At 39.2% G+C, this 17,304-nt stretch overlaps 1 protein-coding gene across 2 annotated transcripts in view; it reads right to left on the bottom strand.

Moving 5' to 3' along the window:
* The window catches only part of RBCK1 (RANBP2-type and C3HC4-type zinc finger containing 1), a 348,371-nt gene that overhangs the window by 9,240 nt on the left and 321,827 nt on the right, over positions 1–17,304 (bottom strand). For both annotated transcript variants that reach the window (XM_044090303.1, XM_044090302.1), the window contains 2 exons: positions 11,534–11,632; positions 4,585–4,728 (listed from right to left, as the gene is read on the bottom strand). In XM_044090303.1, coding sequence (XP_043946238.1) covers positions 4,585–4,728; positions 11,534–11,632 — 243 coding nt within the window. The remainder of the gene's footprint in view (positions 1–4,584; positions 4,729–11,533; positions 11,633–17,304) is intronic.

Raw genomic sequence — 17,304 nt, forward strand, 5'->3', positions numbered from 1 at the left:
GGGAAGTCTGGACCTAGTCATACCAAACAAAGCCAAGTATGAGGTGAAAGCCTTCTTTAACAATGTTTGAAACCTTAGAAACAATGCATACCACTCTGCAGATCTAATGAGAAATAGTATCACATTCTCAGACTCTGAGGCCAGTCTACTACTGGATACATTTTTCTCTAATGCTCAACCCCTTCTCTCCTGCATTCCCAGCTGTCAAACCCACATCCAAACACCTCTCAAAACTCTCAAGAATTAGTCTTTGTGGCACCTCTTGGCACTATCCAAAGATACATACACAGTTTCTATGGGGCTGGATGACATACCTGGCTGCTTATTGGCCAGCCTGAAACAGAACCCTACAGAACTTATTCAATAATAATAATAAAGCATCCAATCCAGCTTTGTGTCAGACGAATGGAGAACAAGAACTGTCATTCCCTTGCATATAGATGGGATGTCCACAGACATGGGAAATTATAAACCCATAAGTCTAAACAACCTCTTCCATGAGAAAAGGACCCTTAGGGAATTAATATACAAGTACATAGGTAACCTACAAAATCTCAACCCAATCCAGTTCAAATTTGTTAAAGGGAGATCCTGCCTACTTAACCTGGTTGATGACTCAAAGAAGGTTATCGAAATAATGGATGAGCCAAATCAGTACAAAATGCATAGCTACACCCCACACTTGGGTATTGTAGATAAACTATACCAGTTAAATTTTAACCTCTATGTAATTCACTGGATAGCAAATTGGCTGACAAATAAAAGTTAGGAAATTAAGGTGGACTTCTCAAACCCCCCCCCAAAGACTTGTCGCCAGTAGTGTACTCCAGGGTTCGCTCCTTACACCACTCCTCTTTGGTATTTACTCCGCTGAGGTCAAAACTACCATTAAGGGTTTACAACTCACCACGTTTCTACATGACCACAAGCATGATGCTATCATAAAAATCTCAAAGGACACCAAGATACTCCAAGACAGCCCTCCCCAAACCAACACCTGGTGTCAAACCAATGGACTCTAACTGAATTTCAGGAAATGTATCAGAGTTTCCTTTCACGCACTCTAGGAGGTAAACAGCTGTGTCTGGCAACACAGTATCTTACAACCCTAAATCTTTCAGCTGTGATGCACCTTTCATTACTGAAAGTTATTTCTTTAACTAAGGCTGCTGGGACTCGTTACCGGTCTGAATGCCAGGACTTCAGACACAGTCTAAGGCTGTCTACTACATTATCTACCCTTCTTTGCATCAAATTGCTTGTGGTTCTGCAGTCCTTGCATATGTACCATTTGTCTCACAGGAAAGCACCACAACCTTTTCTTAAGGCTTCTAAGGTTGTTTTATTTGTCATCAACAAGTATACATTTATTGTTTTACTGGAGTTTTAAATATTGCTGAACAAAGTTATTTCACCCATTCTGACTCACTATTTATAGTACAGTTAACTGAAAATGACATGCTAGACACATTTCCGAATGTATAGTCCTCCCCCCAAAAATATCCCTAAAGCATTACACATATAAAACTCATGACTTAGCTGTTTTTTTCTCCATTCAGTGGTATTTCCATGCTATTCAGCTTCATCAGAACACAAAGGTTTGGGTTTGAATGAAATCTCACAGCATATTCTTTTGTACTATTGTCTCCCTGGCTGTTAAATCAATTAATCCATGGCCAAGAAGAAACCCTTACAGCAAGACATATGTATACTTTTGCTCCTGCCCTACCACTACGTCATACATTGACACCTCTTTTGTTGTGTACTGTCATTTACAGCTGCCTTCTCTTCCTCCCTCCCTCCCTCCCTTCCTCTGGGGTGATAAACCTACTTGGCCTCTGGTAATTCACAATTGTTTTACTATTTAGTGCATTTTCCTGTTTAACTCTTTCTCTCTGTTAGTGCTATCCTATTCCATGGACTAATACTGTAGGCATGCACTCTAGCATGTGATGTATAACCAAATACAATCCAAATTAATGACAGACAGAACTTGAGGATGTGTCTTATGAGGAATTAAAGGAAATTGCTACCTGAACTGTTATCACAGACATCTACATTCTATAATTATGACAGTGGACAGCCCCTTTCAGTTCTGGGCATTTGGAAATCTTCCTGCCCTTACATCATCATCAGGAAGTGTGGGCAGTGTTGTTAGTCTTGAAAACCCTTCTCAACTCCATTCAGCCATGGTTACTGCAACCTTGGAGTTGGGCCTTAAAAAACAAACAAAGGGACTTGACACTACAATAAGACCATCTTCTGGAACACCTCAGTTTCCTAGAAACAGAAACTGGCCACAACATTTTTCAAGTACACAAATCATTTTTTCTTCACAAATGGACCTGTTGCTCTTCCAGATGAATTCCTAATCAAGAAAGGCACAATAAGCAGGGAGTCAGGCTCAACTCACTAATGACTGACTCACATACGAAGGATCATTCATTTGCAACTGTTGTCTTTTTGCACAAGGGAAGTCTCCATTCCCCTAGATGGTGTTGCTTCTGAACTGGTATAAATAAGTAGTGAGGGAGAGGGGGTATAGCAGGCTTGCCCCTCTTTTAAAATGCTGGTTTTATTTATTTTTTCAATTCAAATAAAAAAGTGACATTATTGTCAAAGAGCCCAACAGGCCAGCAAAATCACTGTCTTGTTTAAGCTTTTACTTCCACATTTTGATTCAGGCCATATCTGATACTGATAGCTTCAGTCTGACAATGAAGGACATAGATTTTCCTTTTGCTACAAATGATATCCAGATCTGCACCGAATCCACCATAGACGACCATGGCTCCACATTTCAATGAGAGCACCGTGCCCTCAGACTACATATACTGTCTCAGCAATTGATGGCTTAACCAAAAGGGCTTCACTTTCTGAAGAGAGTTTGCATGTCATACAGAAAATGTAAACCTTATTGCCAGAAAGCAAAACCTTAACAAGTGTCATCTGTTTTCTTTGTTCTGCTACAGGACTGACCATCTGCTACAACCAGTGCCACTTCATACAACTCATAACCTCCCCTTTCAGAATGACTGCAATGGGGTCTTTGGGTTGTGGAACTTAAAAATAAATCATTTTTAACAAAGAATGTTTATGGTATAGTAAAACAGTTCACGGCAGGGGGATATAGGTTACTGCAGAATTTACTGCCCCCTCCTGCTTGAGCACATCTGGTTCTTCGGGCTTTTGTCTTTTGGATCAAAATTAGTTTGCTAGGAGTAAATCTCTCACTCAACTGCACTGCTGCCATGGATATCGTTTAAATAAATACAAATATGTAACTCCCAATGATGAATTTAGAGCAGCTGCAGCTTAATAACACATACTGAGGAAAAGCTTGTTCACCGGGCACGCTGTGTTTATCCTTCTCCCAAAACGGGATAAGATGGATGCACGATCTGCTGCCCATGGTGAAAGTATCCCTTAAAGGTTACAAGCCTTCTACTCAAATACTGGTCTTGTTTTTGAATTCCTGTTAGCATAAGCCTCTACTTACATGACTGGTCCTCCAAACTTGTTAGCAGAAAACAAAAGACAACATTCTAGATAAAGAACCAATAGAAGCAGGCAAAGACACTGGTTGGGAACACCAACAAAATATCAAGTCATATAATACAATTAGCCAATGAAACCTTTTGCTCAGTTACTCACTTCAGGAGCTGATGAGCCAACATAAAATGCAAATACTTATAACATCTACTATGCATACTAACTATAAAAAAGTTTATATAGTTAGTATGCATAGTAGATGTTATAATTATTTAGGTTTTATGTATTTAAATGTTTGCATTTTATGTTAGCTCATCAGCTCTTGAAGTGAGTAACTGAGCAAAAGGTTTCATTGGCTAATTGTATCATATGACTTGATAGTTTTAAGTGTTTAATTGTGGAGTTCATGTTTGAAGGCAGTTCTGAAGAAGTCTTTTTTGTTCAAAGACGAAAGTGCTTAACTGCTTAGTTTGGCAATAAAGTGTTCCCAACCTGTGTGCCTTTGCCTGCTTCTACTGGATCTTGGTCTGTGGTTTTAACTGATTTATTGGTTTATAACATTCTAGATAACGTTCTAGAACACATTCTAGATAATCCCCTCATAGAACAGCAAAGACTTTCAGTTAAACCTGATACCATCATTTTACATCAACATCTTGTGTTTACTTAAACTTCTGCTTAGTGCTATAGTTCTATGCCTAGATCAGACTGATAGGAATATCTCCTTATAAAAGGAAATTCTTGTTTTCCTCTGATAATTTGGGTTTTGCTGTTTTAACATGAGTCATTGCTCATGGTTTACTCAGGCACAATTTCTTGGATATTTTATTATACAGCTATTCAACAAATGGTGTTTACACATTGTTACTGCCAGTTATGTCTTTACACAGTACACGCACCTACTTATTATGCACAGCCTCTTTCTCTTTTTTTGGTCTTATTAATTCCATCTTTCTAGTTTTATCTAATCGGCTGTTTACATTTCACTATAATTTCTGTAACCATAATAACAACAGCTGTGAATAAGTAAATAAAATGATTATTCCAACAGATACTAAAGACACAGCTGATAAGACAAGCATTCTTGCTTACCCCTGGTCCCCATCGGGGTCCCTTGGTGACCCAACAGATTTCTGTGCGGCAGACGGTACAGCAGATCCAGTCACAGCCATCCTTCTTCTGTACAATTATTTGGCATCTTGGACACAGCATAGCTTCTCCATTCTGCAGCATAGTCTTTTGTCAGATGAAGAGAATGCAGAACAGTTAGTAAGATTACATCAGTTACAAAGTTACAAAAACAATGCTGACATTTGGCCCCACTGCCACTCAGTAGTACTGTCATTTCTCACGAGCACTGCTACAATGCCAACATAATAAACATTCTGCTTTGTCAACAATCAAATTTGTCAAAGTATTTTGGCATTGAATAATACACTTATCATTAATACAGTGAAATAAATGCCATGCCGTAGGTTACACCCAGGTATAAAACCATCAAAGAGTTAAAATGGCATTTACCTGGCAGGTCATTTTCCCAACAGTAAAATAACAAATCCAAAAACAAACGAAACAGAGCCCAAACTGGCCGTAATCTTTTATTATAAAACGTAAGCGCTTTCAGGTTAAAAAAGCCTTCATCAGACAAACTTCACATAATCATGACAATCTTTAAATGTTAAAACATTTCTAAAAACAACCACCTGCCTTTTCTTTAAGGCTGGTTTTAAAGGTGCAGAACTATTTAACCCAGGTGGGTTGTCAGCAGCCAACTGTATGATCTATCTTAACTCTGTATACTCTGTATCAGTGACAGTGCCCCCCCCCCCTTTTTCATCTCTGCAACATGCAGAACCATAACAACAAAAAGTATGATCTGGAAATCTGGAAACATGCTGGTACAATGCATTATGTTTAGCATTTTGTCTAATAGATGACAAATGGTGCAGTATTCTTGTTTTTAACTTACAATTAGTTTTTCCAACATAATATCTCAGACATGACTTGCAGCATACAAAGGGATGTGAAACGGCAGAAAGTCATGAACTGATGAACTGACTGATTTTAATGACTGCAATGTATTTAATATATCTAGTATAAAACTGACTAAAATACAAATTAATGTTTTAGGTAAAGGATTATCGTTTGTACCCAGTAGGGCATCAGTATTAAGTGAAGTTATACTGCATTTGCACATATTTGGGTGGAATGTTATTCTGAATAACATGTTTAGGGGAAACAGCCATTATACTAATGTTAAGAAACATCTGAGTACTTTTGTACCAGATATGCACCCCACAGTTAATACTTTTGTTAAACCTTGTGAAGATGAAATAAGACTTTATCTTGACAATGCAACATGCAGGTTTAATAATTTAACTTATTTGGAAAGGCAAGCACTGCTAGATCTAATGAATGATGATAGACTGGTTATCAAACCAGATGATAAGGGTAGGGCCATTGCAGTTATGGATATTACAGCATACATACAATCCTTGGATGCCCTAACCAGTGATATCAGTACTTACAGAAATATCTCACCCTTGATGGTTAAGCAATATACAAGTAATGTTGGTAAGAAGCTAAGGGCTTTAAGAATAAATGGAGTGTTAGATGATGACTTGTATTTATTTTTTAAGCATTGAACATCCAGTAATTCCTATTTTAAAGTACTACCAAAAATGCATAAAAATATCCTACCCCCACCGATGAGACCAACAGTTTCAGGGAGGGGATGAGTTACTGAACATTTATGTATGTGGGTAGAAGCAAAATTGAAAAATCTGCTTGCTTATTTTCCTAGGATTTTGAAAGATACTGCACAATTCTTATCAAAATTGTATGAAAAAAAGGGAGGGGGACACTGTCAATGATACAGAGTATGCAGAGTTAAGATGGATCATACAGGTGACTGCTGACAACCCACCTGGGTTAAATAGTTCTGTACCTTAAAAAACAGCCTTAAAGAAAAGGTGGGTCAAGTATAGAAAATAATTTGTTGCTTTTAGAAATGTTTTAACATTTAAAGATTGTCATGATTATGTGAAGTTTGTCTGATGAAGGGTTTTTTAACCTGAAAGCACTTACGTTTTATAATAAAAGATTACGACCAGTTTGGTCTCTGTTTCATTTGTTTTTGGATTTGTTCTTACAAGAGGTTTGAGAGGAGTCCTTAAGGGAAGCTAAGAGGCTTGTGTTTTGCAAGAGTGAAATAACTACACTTTTTGTGGGAGACTTTTTTCCATGCACTCCCGTGTATCTATGTGTATGTGTGTGTGTGTGTGTGTGTGTGTGTGTGTGTGTGTGTGTGTGTGTGTGTGTGTGTGTGTGTGTGTGTGTGTGTGTGTGTGTGTGTGTGTGTGTGTGTGTGTGTGTGTTTTCTTTTAATATACACATATTTTTAAAGTCCCTGTGCCTGATGGTACTACCATTGCCTTTTTTGTCCCCAATCACCAAGGGGAGAGCATTCTATAGTACAGCAACTGTCATTCAAATAGTCATTCAGGGCACTTTACTCCCTCACTGGCAACTCAACAGTGAGGGGATGTTTAAACACTACCCCATCCCTAGGTGGAGATGTATGATCCACATCACTGTGGGTGTCACTATGCACCCTCATATGAGTGCATGCTCCCATATACCTGCAATGAGGGCTATCAAATGGTGGCTTCATGGCCAAATGCCCACCCTTGTACCTTCCCTACATCACTGTCCATTTTCCAAAGGATTGTGGTACTGCATGGCCCAGTCTGCCCACTTCACAGGATAACTGCATCCATCCTCCACATACTAGACCAAGCAGGCACATGAGCTGTCACCTGAACTTAAGTCATCTGAGACGGGTATTACCAATGGAACTAGCTGTGAAAACTACAAGAAAGACCCAACCCATACAACACACACACACTCACATTATATAAGCTCACCGGTCAATACTAGGCTGTTGATACAGAGGACCATTACTATCGTATAGCGAGAATACCCCCACATCACAGATACCCATTGATAAGACTAATTTATACCTACTTTTGACCTTTTTCAATAAAGGCTAGAGGGGTTGGACCCAGGATTTATTTACGATTGCCCATCTATTATCCAGGTTATACTTAGAAAAGGTCAGGGAGCTACTTTGCTTTATATCCAAAGGAAATCTATTCCAATAAAAACAGGGATTGTCTTTTACATAGATGTATGTGTGTGTGTGTGTGTGTGTGTGTGTGTGTATATATATATATATATATATATATATATATATATATATAAAATACACACACACACACACACACAGACACACACACACACGTATTTTGGCAGCGGGTAATAACTACGTTTTGGTGGAAGATAAGTTCTGATGAGTGGGTGTTGAGGCTGTTATTAGTTTTACTGTTGTACAGGAAATTAATAGTAATGGATCCTTTGAGGATTTGTAGGCCAAACAGAGGTTAACTCTTAAGAGTCTGTAGGAAACAGAAAAGAAAAATTGCTTTAAGATGGTCTGGGTAACTCATGGGAGCCATGGCCTTGATTATCTTAGCGAGAAAAGGCTGTGGCCTCAAGCTGGGATATGTGCTTAGACAGGTACATACCAAAAAGGCCATTACATTCTATCATGGGCCTGGTGAGTGATGGATAGATAGGGATCAAAACATCCTTAGATCTCGAAGAAGTAACCAGGTAATTAGTCCAGCAAGATAAAAGAATTTCATAACAACAGTGGATGGATGGTAATCAAAGGGGCCAATGAACGTTTTGCAAGTCCCTAATGACAGAATCAACTTTCAAGGGAGTGTCACCTATGTGCATGGTCTGTTTTGCCAAACGACTGATTGCTGCATTTCTTGGTATTTAGTTTTAGGCCATAGTCCAGGCATCACTTATTGGTGCATGTTAGTCCCTCCTGATGAATTTGGAAGTCAGATGGGGAGTTAATGACAACTCCAGTTTTGTAGTCATATGTAAGTTTGGTTAGCCACAGGGCCTTGATGTCAGCCTTGATATAAGAGAAATAATACCAAACAGAAGTGGTCCCAAGATTGCCCCCCTTGAGGACACAGCTGGTAACTTGTCTTTTGAAGAATAAGTGCCCCCCACACTAACAGACTGGGTTCTGTCAGTCAGCCAGTTTACTATCCAACGGTTAACATACAGGTTTACTTTAGTTTGATTAGCTTGTCGATAATGCCAGAATGTGGGATGGTATCTAAGGCTCAGAACAAATCTGGGACATAGGAATGCCAGTCCTTATATGCATAAGAGGATATGTGCATAATTTGCAATTTTTCTCTTTCCACGTGGAGGGGGGTTTGTTTTTCTTTTGTCATTCCTTGAGCAAAAAAAAAAATGAAGAAGAACACAGAAGGCGTCTGACTTTGGAGAAAAGTGATTTCATTAGTACTGGGACCCAGCTACATGCTCAGCACACGTCTTCTGGGACTCATGAACACACAGTGACCTCATGGGGATAAGATGAAGACCTGAAATGGGTGACAAATACAGGTTTGAAAGAACACCAAGATTGTAATGAAGAGACAATGCCAGTCTGGCTAAAGACACCTACTGACTGATACAAATCTGTGTCACTTGTTGCTGGATAGTCCTTGTGCCACACTTGATGGCCTGAGATTTCTTGAAAAGTCTGTGCCTTCAAATCGGCACACTGATATTGGCCACTATGTCCACCAATTCCACTTATGGGCTGAAAATAAGTAGTGATTAATGACTGGATGGCTTTGAGAAGAGTGAAATGAGACTTTAAGATTGTTCACATTTCCCACAGGATAGGGATAAAGGTGAACCCTTAGTGAGTATCCCAGCTGGAAAAATTTTCAGTGAACAGTGGGAGTCCTGATGGAGTCACAAGTTTAAACTGTGTGTGTGTGTGTGTGTGGGGGGGGGGGGGGGGGTGGCTAGCTGAAGAAGAACTTGGGACACTTGCACAAATGAGCAGCAACCTTTAAAAGGCGATGCATGGAATCCACCTGGAAAGATAAAACCGCATAAGCAAAATACAGAATCTATATTTTTTCCTGAAATTCCTCTAAAAATACAACTTACAAACATAAAGATGGCTGTGTCAGCTTGGGATAGATTTTTATTCTGAATTCTGTTTTCAGTCTTCTGGTTTTCCAGTTCTACAGTTTAGTCTTTTGGCATTCAGTGTTGAGTGTGTGCTCCCAGCCTCTCCTTCTGCCCCCAACTCTCCTCCTTTTGGAGAATGGATAGGGGCTAGGGCAAAGGAGGGCTGGTTACTGAAAGGGCCCATGATCCCGAACAGGGCTGTGGAGCAAACCATGGCTTGCAAGTACTGACTTTTGAATGGTATCATATGGTGAAAATGGGACTGCCTACTGATAGTGGTGTTAGTGCAGTAAATTGCTTGTCAGGCTGTTTACAGCTCATAATCTGGCAGTTACTACAGAGGATTAAGACTATAAGTTGTTAGAAGCTGCTTCCTGTGGAACAGGGTTTGATTCTCTCAGCCTTCATTTGCCTACTGTGTGCCCTTCAACAAGTCTCTTAACCAGCCCATGGTTTGGGGCAACTTGAGAATTGCGAAGGCTACTCAATGGTCTCATGGACCACATGCGCAGTAACTACCTATGAACCTATATAATATGATACATCTTTTGGGGTCTGCAACAAACTACTGAAATGTATGCAAGGTTAAAAGTGTCAGAACTGCAATTATTTTTTGAGTAATATCCAAGACGAAAGATATCCCAACCATCCAAAAACACCAATTGCTATAATTATTCTGCTTCCAATAAAAAGATTCTATCTCTGAAAACTTTAAACATTTTAACCAAGATACAGCTCAGATTCCTTCATCCTTCAATTGCCTACTATGTGACCTTAAGCAAGTCACTTAAAACATAGTGCTTTGGGGCAATTGGGCTATGGTCCTCAATGGTTTGCCGAACCACAGGTTTAGTAACTACCTCTGAAGGTATGAACATATAACCTAAAAGGACTGGTTTAGGTTCTTCCGAGAAGTATAGCAGTGAAGAAATTATACAGTGCAGTAGCATATTTAATACATTAAAAATGTCACAGAGCAGCACTCTATGGTCATATAGAGATTAGAACAGAATTTCTATTACGTTAACTGTCACAGAGCAAAACTGTTTTTATTTATTATGTATAACTTGAGCTCTTTACCGTCCTTTACCTATTATTATACAAAAAAACTTCTATAAGGTGATCTCATCTGATTAATAGTCACAAATTTTATTGTGTTCTCGCCACCTATGATAATGTTTGTACTTCCCTGGCCACCTATGACAATGTTTATGTTTCCCAAAACAGAGAGAGAATGCAGAGTTTGCAATAAAGTTTGCAGTGTTGCTAGATGAACAGCAAAGACAGAAAGTGAGATAGGAGACTGTCAGAACTACAGAACTGTAGCCATGTCGTAAGTCTGGTAATCCAGTGTATGCAGTGGTATGGTAGATGAAATCTTAGGTGTGTCATGAAATGGAGCCATACTCATACTCAATTATCAGTGGTAAAAAAAAACAAGATTAAGGGGTACAGCAAGTGGGTTACTATTTTAATGACTCAAAGGTACAACAGATTTACAGCTCTTGTTAACAGGACTTTACATAAATATCTACACTCCATCTTCAGACTTTGCCAGTCAAGTAGCATGGAAGGCTGGGAGGAGGGGGATAATAAATATCTGACCACACTCTTATTTGTGGGGAATAAGAGGAGGATGAAGAATAGACCAATTTTCTGTAAGGCAGCCATTTTCCAGTGACAGATTTGAGTTTAAATAGCTTGTTTACCTTTTGGAGAGGTGTAATTAATAGCAAAAACAAAAGATTTAAACCAGACATTTGATCATGTAAAACAAAACCGATCATCTACCAAGGCGAAGGAAAGCAATCATCACAACCACATGATGCATCTTGCTAATGTCCAAGCCAGCTACAACCCCATTTATGGTTACATATTATCTGAAAATCAGATTTTTGTGCGGTACAGAACAAAAATTAGCTTCATTTGCCAGTCCAGCACAGTCATATCTAAGTCCCCTTACCTGAAGCATATCTGTGGTCTGCTTAGCAGCGATATCATTCTCTGCCCGGACTTTTAGGTCATCCTGATACTCTTTGCAGTTCATATTTTCATGAATAGCCTGTTGCAAGAAATAGAGGAAAAAAATATCCCTTTAGATGTCAGTCCAATGTATGACTTTTATAACATATGTCTAAACATGTAAGATGGCCTAATTATCGTCTGTAATTGAAAAAGTTACACGTCAGCTAAAAATCTAAGACTCCCTTCAGTGCAGTGTTAATGTAACAGGTTAAAGCATCCATTTTATAGTGTGCATCTGTTAGTCCTCAGAGGTTCCAAGTAAACAGGACTACAACGTTTATATAGTTGAATAATTAACTTAACCTGTTTGTTTTCCCTTCAGTTCATTCACAGATGGTATTTACTATCCCTTTATTAACTGTCTCTACCATCTTAGTAGTAAAGGTACTCAGGGATGCACTGGCATTCTGCCAAAATGCTAAAGAGGCAGAGGCAGAACAGGAAGGTCTACAGAAGTAGTGGACAGAACAAATGCCAAGTAACATAGTAGCAGGATCTTCCTGATTTTTTGATATGCTGGAATAAAGGGCTTACTATGAAATTAATTTTTATTTATTTGACATTTGTTTACTCAGAAGGTCCAACTGGACAGAAGCTTCTTTTCAGCAGAGACCCGGGGAGAAAATCTTCAAGGCAAAGTAAACAATAACACATTACTTATGAAAATAAAGTGATTACAAGTTCCAAGACAAACACATTACATACATAAAAGTAGTTAAAAAAATACATATCAACAGACAGGCATTTACATACAATGGATAGTACAAACTTATTAAGAGTTACATATGTTAAGGTTTCATGATCGTGGTAGAGATAACATTTACAGTATATGAAGATGAGCTTTTGCATAGAACATAAAGCAGAAGGATTAGGGGGAAGATGTGAGGAGAGTAGGTGAAGGAAGCAGAGAGACAGAAGAAAAGTGTTGGGTAAGGCTAGGAAGGAAGTAACAACTACGATAGGTTGGGAGAGTGTATGACACAAGAAGTAGGCGGGGAAAAGGAAAGTAAGGTATGGTGAGTTACTGGCAGTAGGGAATTAAGAAGACATAGATGAAAAATGGCAGTTAACATGAGGTATAAAGCTGAGGAGTGGGAACAGTTTTACAGATATGATACAGAAGAATAGGACTATGAAAGTATAGGAAAAATCTGAAATTTACAGAGGGATAAATGAAGTGCTGGTGTGAAGGCTACAGTGCAAAAAGAATGGTGTTTAGCCAGGAGATAAACATGAACAGAGTTTTGAACTGTGAGGGGTCAAAAACAGGATGTGTTGAGAGACAGAGTTCCAAGTTCTGGAGACAAGGTTGGAGTAGAGAGAATCCCCTGAGCTGTTACTTGATTTTGTAACTTGTAATAGAAATTTGTCAGAAGATCTGAGGAATCTTTTACTTGAGTAGGGTTGTAGTATATTTTGAAGTGTGGGCACTTATCAGGTTGGTATATCACCCTGTGGGCAGTTGTAAGTTGGGCGTAGCTTAAGAGACTGGGTAATTCTTGCCAGATGAGTTGTCACAGAGCAGCACAACGGTGGGATCTGAATGGGGAGTTTGTGGTAAACCTGGCTATCTTGTTGTAGCAGACTTCTAGTTTTTCTAGTTTTATTTTCTTCAGGTTGGTAAAGATATGAAGGCTTAGAATAGGGTAGAGAGTAGGTGCATACCAATTACTGTACAGATTTTTGCCTCATATGTTTTTGTCTGCTTTTCATAAAACTGCAGTTTTCTGTCAAATTAGTGGCAAATCATTAAAGATTGAAGTTACAAAATAATGACAGACATTTGAGCTTTAGACTTCATACAATTCAGAAAAGTCATGCTAATGCAAAACCTGTTATTCTATCAACTTTCTAAATTTGTAAGAGCAATATTTAGAAATTGTTATTTTTAAGCCTTTGTCCCACTTTTATTTATGGCTTTGTCCAGATTTCTGGCTCTAAGAGGTTAAGAGGTATGTAAGGTGGGTCCTGGCAATGGATTGTCTAGTGGAGTTGGTGAGGTAAGATTTGACTTTATATACAGAACCTAATTTTATGTGTACCTTTTTTAATGATTACAGACAGGTGTTTATTGAATTTCATGCTATTATCAATGGTGACTCTGAGCAGTTTGGTTTGAGATACAGTATCTATCTTGGTATTGTTTGGTGAAAAGACAAGAAATGAGGATAGGCAGGCTAAGGATTTGCTATTTGAAAAGAGCATTAGTTTAGTTTTATTAGGATTAAGAATTAGCTGTGAGTTACAGAGCCAAGATTCTACTGCTGAGAAAGATTGCTGGGTTATTTCTTGGAGTTGAGGAAGGGTGGGTGCAGCACAGATGTGCGTAGAGTTATCTGCATACTGTGCGATAGAGGCAAGTTGAGTAGCAGTGTGGAGTTTATTAGTAAAGATACTAAAAAGGAAAGGACCAAGAATTGAGCCCTGTCGAATGCCCATGGTGACAGGCAGTAGAGAGGAGAGATCACAGTGCCATTTAACAGCTTGTTGTCAGTACGACAGGTAGTTATGAAACCATGCAAGGACTGATTGAGTTTTAAGTTGATAGTTCTTCAAGGAGGTTTTGATGGGAGGTGGTATCAAATGCTTTGGGCAAGTGTAGGAGGGTGGTAGGTACTAGTTGACCTTTATTTTTGAAATGGTTGATTGTGTTCATTTATTTATTTATTTTAACATTATTTTACCAGGATAAATCCAACTGGACACAAAGTGTCAGTGGAGTCCTTGGGAGAAAAGCTCCAAGGAAGTTAACAGAGTACATACATGGTTTAGATAACAATAAAAAACTGGTATACAAGGTAAGAGAAACAAAGAAGTACAATAAAAATTTTGTAACAAAATAAGATACTCAAACAATAAGATACTCAGGAGTAGAACCCTTATTTGCAATATTTACAAAAAAGTACATATCAGGTGAGTATATCAGGTGAGAATATAGTGTATGCAATGGAGGCATACAGCGGGTCACTTATATGGAGTAGTGGGTCTTCAAGGGGGGTCTTTGCAGTTACAGAGAGGGTTAGCATTGAGGTGTGAATTAAGAAGGCCCTTGAAGGTGCTTGTGTGACTTTGTAGCCTGAGTTCAGGTGGGAGGGTGTGCCATACTTTAGCAACATCATAAGAGAATAGGATCTCCCCAGCGCTGTTATTGCATGGGTTGATTTCAATCAGGTTTTTGTTACATAAACGTAGTTCCCTTTTGGGGTTGTGAAAGTTTAGTATGTCAGCTAGGGCAGGGCTCTTCCTCAGATGAAAAAGAATTTGATGGGCTATGATCAGTTGGTGGTAGCATAGGAGGTTTGGAAATTCTAACCAGTGCAGTTTAATTAGGGATTGGCAGTGATGGGAATGTGATCTATTATTGGCAGTCAACCTAGCTATTTTATTGTAGAATGTGGAGAGATTGTTCACGTTAGTTTTGTTAATGTTGGTGAGGACTGGACAGGCACATAGTAGTGTTGATAAGAGATGAGTTCTGGCTATTGTTGTTCTAGTTTCGGGGGTTAGGAATAGTATGCAACGATATAGGCAACCGAGTTTTTTATGAACTTTAGAGATAGTTTGGGATACGTGCTTGTTGAATTTAAGTTGTTGATCAATAATGATGCCTAAGAGTTTGGCCTCAGTTACTGGGGTGATGAGGGTGCCATTGGTTGACATGATGGTAAAGGTGGCGGAGGAGTGATTGATTGGGTGGAATAGTATTAGCTGTGTTTTTTGGGGGTTTAGTATTAGTTGGTAGTTGTTTAGCCAGTTCTCTACCTCAGTGAAGGATTCCTGGGCTTTACTTTGTAGTAATTGGATATTTGGTGCTGAGCAGATTAGAGTAGTGTCATCCACATACTGGATGATGTTGGCTTTAGTGGTAGCTAGGTGGAGATTATTTGTAAATATGTTGAAGAGAAGGGGACCAAGGATTGAACCTTGTGGGACACCGCATGTGACAGGGAGTGGGGGGATAGGGAGTTGCCCCATTTGACAGATTGTGACCAGTTGTTTAGGTAACTGTTAAACCATTTTAGGGTGGAGTCATCGAGGTTGAGTTCTGCTAGGCAGGTGAGGAGTTTGCTATGGGAAACTGTATCAAATGCCTTGGATAGGTCTAAGAAGGTGGCAGAGACCAGCTTCCCTTGGTTCCTATGCGAGTTTATGGTATTGGAGAAGTTAATTAGAGCAGTGTTGGTGCTATGGGAAGGTCTGAATCCATGTTGGGTTTTAGTTAGAAGGTTGTTAGTTAACAGATGGGTAAGGATTTGGTGGTGGATACATTTTTCTAGAATTTTTGAGAGGGGTGATAGGATAGCAATGGGACGGTAGTTGGAGAGGTCAGTAGATGGACCTCCCTTGTGGAGAGGGATGATATATGAGGTTTTCTATAATGAAGGAATGGAATGCAAGGAGACAGATCTGTTAATGAGTAGGGAGACAGGGTAGGCGATGGCCTTGGATGCAAATTGGAGATATTGAGCTGGGAGACTGTTAGCAGCTAGGGTGGTAGGTTTGAGTTTAGCTAAGAGAGTTTGAATGGTTGTAGTTGGAACTGGGTTAAAAGTGAAGGGGTGAAGTTAGTCTGGTAGTTTAAGGATTGATGTTGGGTCATGGGTGATATTGCACTTACCAGGTTCAGTATTGAAGAGGTAAAGTAGTTATTAAAACTAGAGGCTATGTGTGGATCAGTACCTATGATATCTGGGGGTGGTGTGGTGGCTTTACCAGGCTGGAGGATGTTGTTCACTGCAGTCCAGAATTTCTCATGGTCATTGTTATGTTTACTTTGTAGGGAAATATAGTAGTGTTTCTTGTCCAACCTAACCTACTTTTTTGCTTTATTTCTGAGCTCAGCAAAGCTTTGCCTAGTTACGGGAGCTTTGTATTTTTGCCAAGTTATCCAAGCTTTGTCTCTAGTCTTGAGTAAGATTTTTGTGGCTTTGTTTAACCAGGGGGCAGGGTTACTTCACAATCTTATAGTTTTTAGTGGGGCTAGTTGGTTTAATTCTCTAGGAATTTGGCATTAAAGTATTCTACTGCATTATCCAGGGGAAGGGTTTTTATGGGAGCCCAATCACAGGATTTTAGGGGCTTCTGAGAATTGTTCTGGGAAGAAGTATTTTTGGGAACGGATTTGTAAGAGAGCGGGGGTGTTAGTAGATTTTATTTTGTGCCGAAGGAGAAAGGTTGGGTTATGGTCACTGAGGGAGTCAGGTAGTATTCCAGATAGGTGGGCAGTATTGGGCTGGTTAGTCAGGATCTAGTCTAAGGTGGATTCTCATTTGGTGGTTTTGTCAATTCTTGTGGGTGAGTGTATGAGTTGTATGAAATTATATAGTTTTATGTGGTTGGTGGCTATGGGTGAGTGTATAGTGTTCCAGTCTATGTTGACATCACCTAGGAGTAAAGTTTCTTGGGACAAAGGGCAGTCGTGGTACTATGATTCAGTCGAAAACCACGTGGGGTATTAGTCAGAAGATTATTGCATAATAGGTAGTTCATGAGCTGGGTGTGACTCATCTTTCTAGAATTTTGGATAGTGGAAATAAAATTGCTATTGGCTTATAGTTTGAGAGCTCTGTAGAGGTTCTGCCTTTATGTAATGGGATAATATTTTGGGAAAGCATCGTTCTGTAACAGAGCGATTAATTAAAATAGAGACAGGATAAGAGATAGTGTCAGCAGCTGGCTTCAGGTATTCAGTAGGTACACTGTCAGCAA

Source organism: Protopterus annectens, chromosome 12.part0 (assembly GCF_019279795.1).
Source record: "Protopterus annectens isolate FY-2018-M chromosome 12.part0, PAN1.0, whole genome shotgun sequence".
NCBI classification, from domain to species: Eukaryota; Metazoa; Chordata; order Ceratodontiformes; family Protopteridae; genus Protopterus; species Protopterus annectens.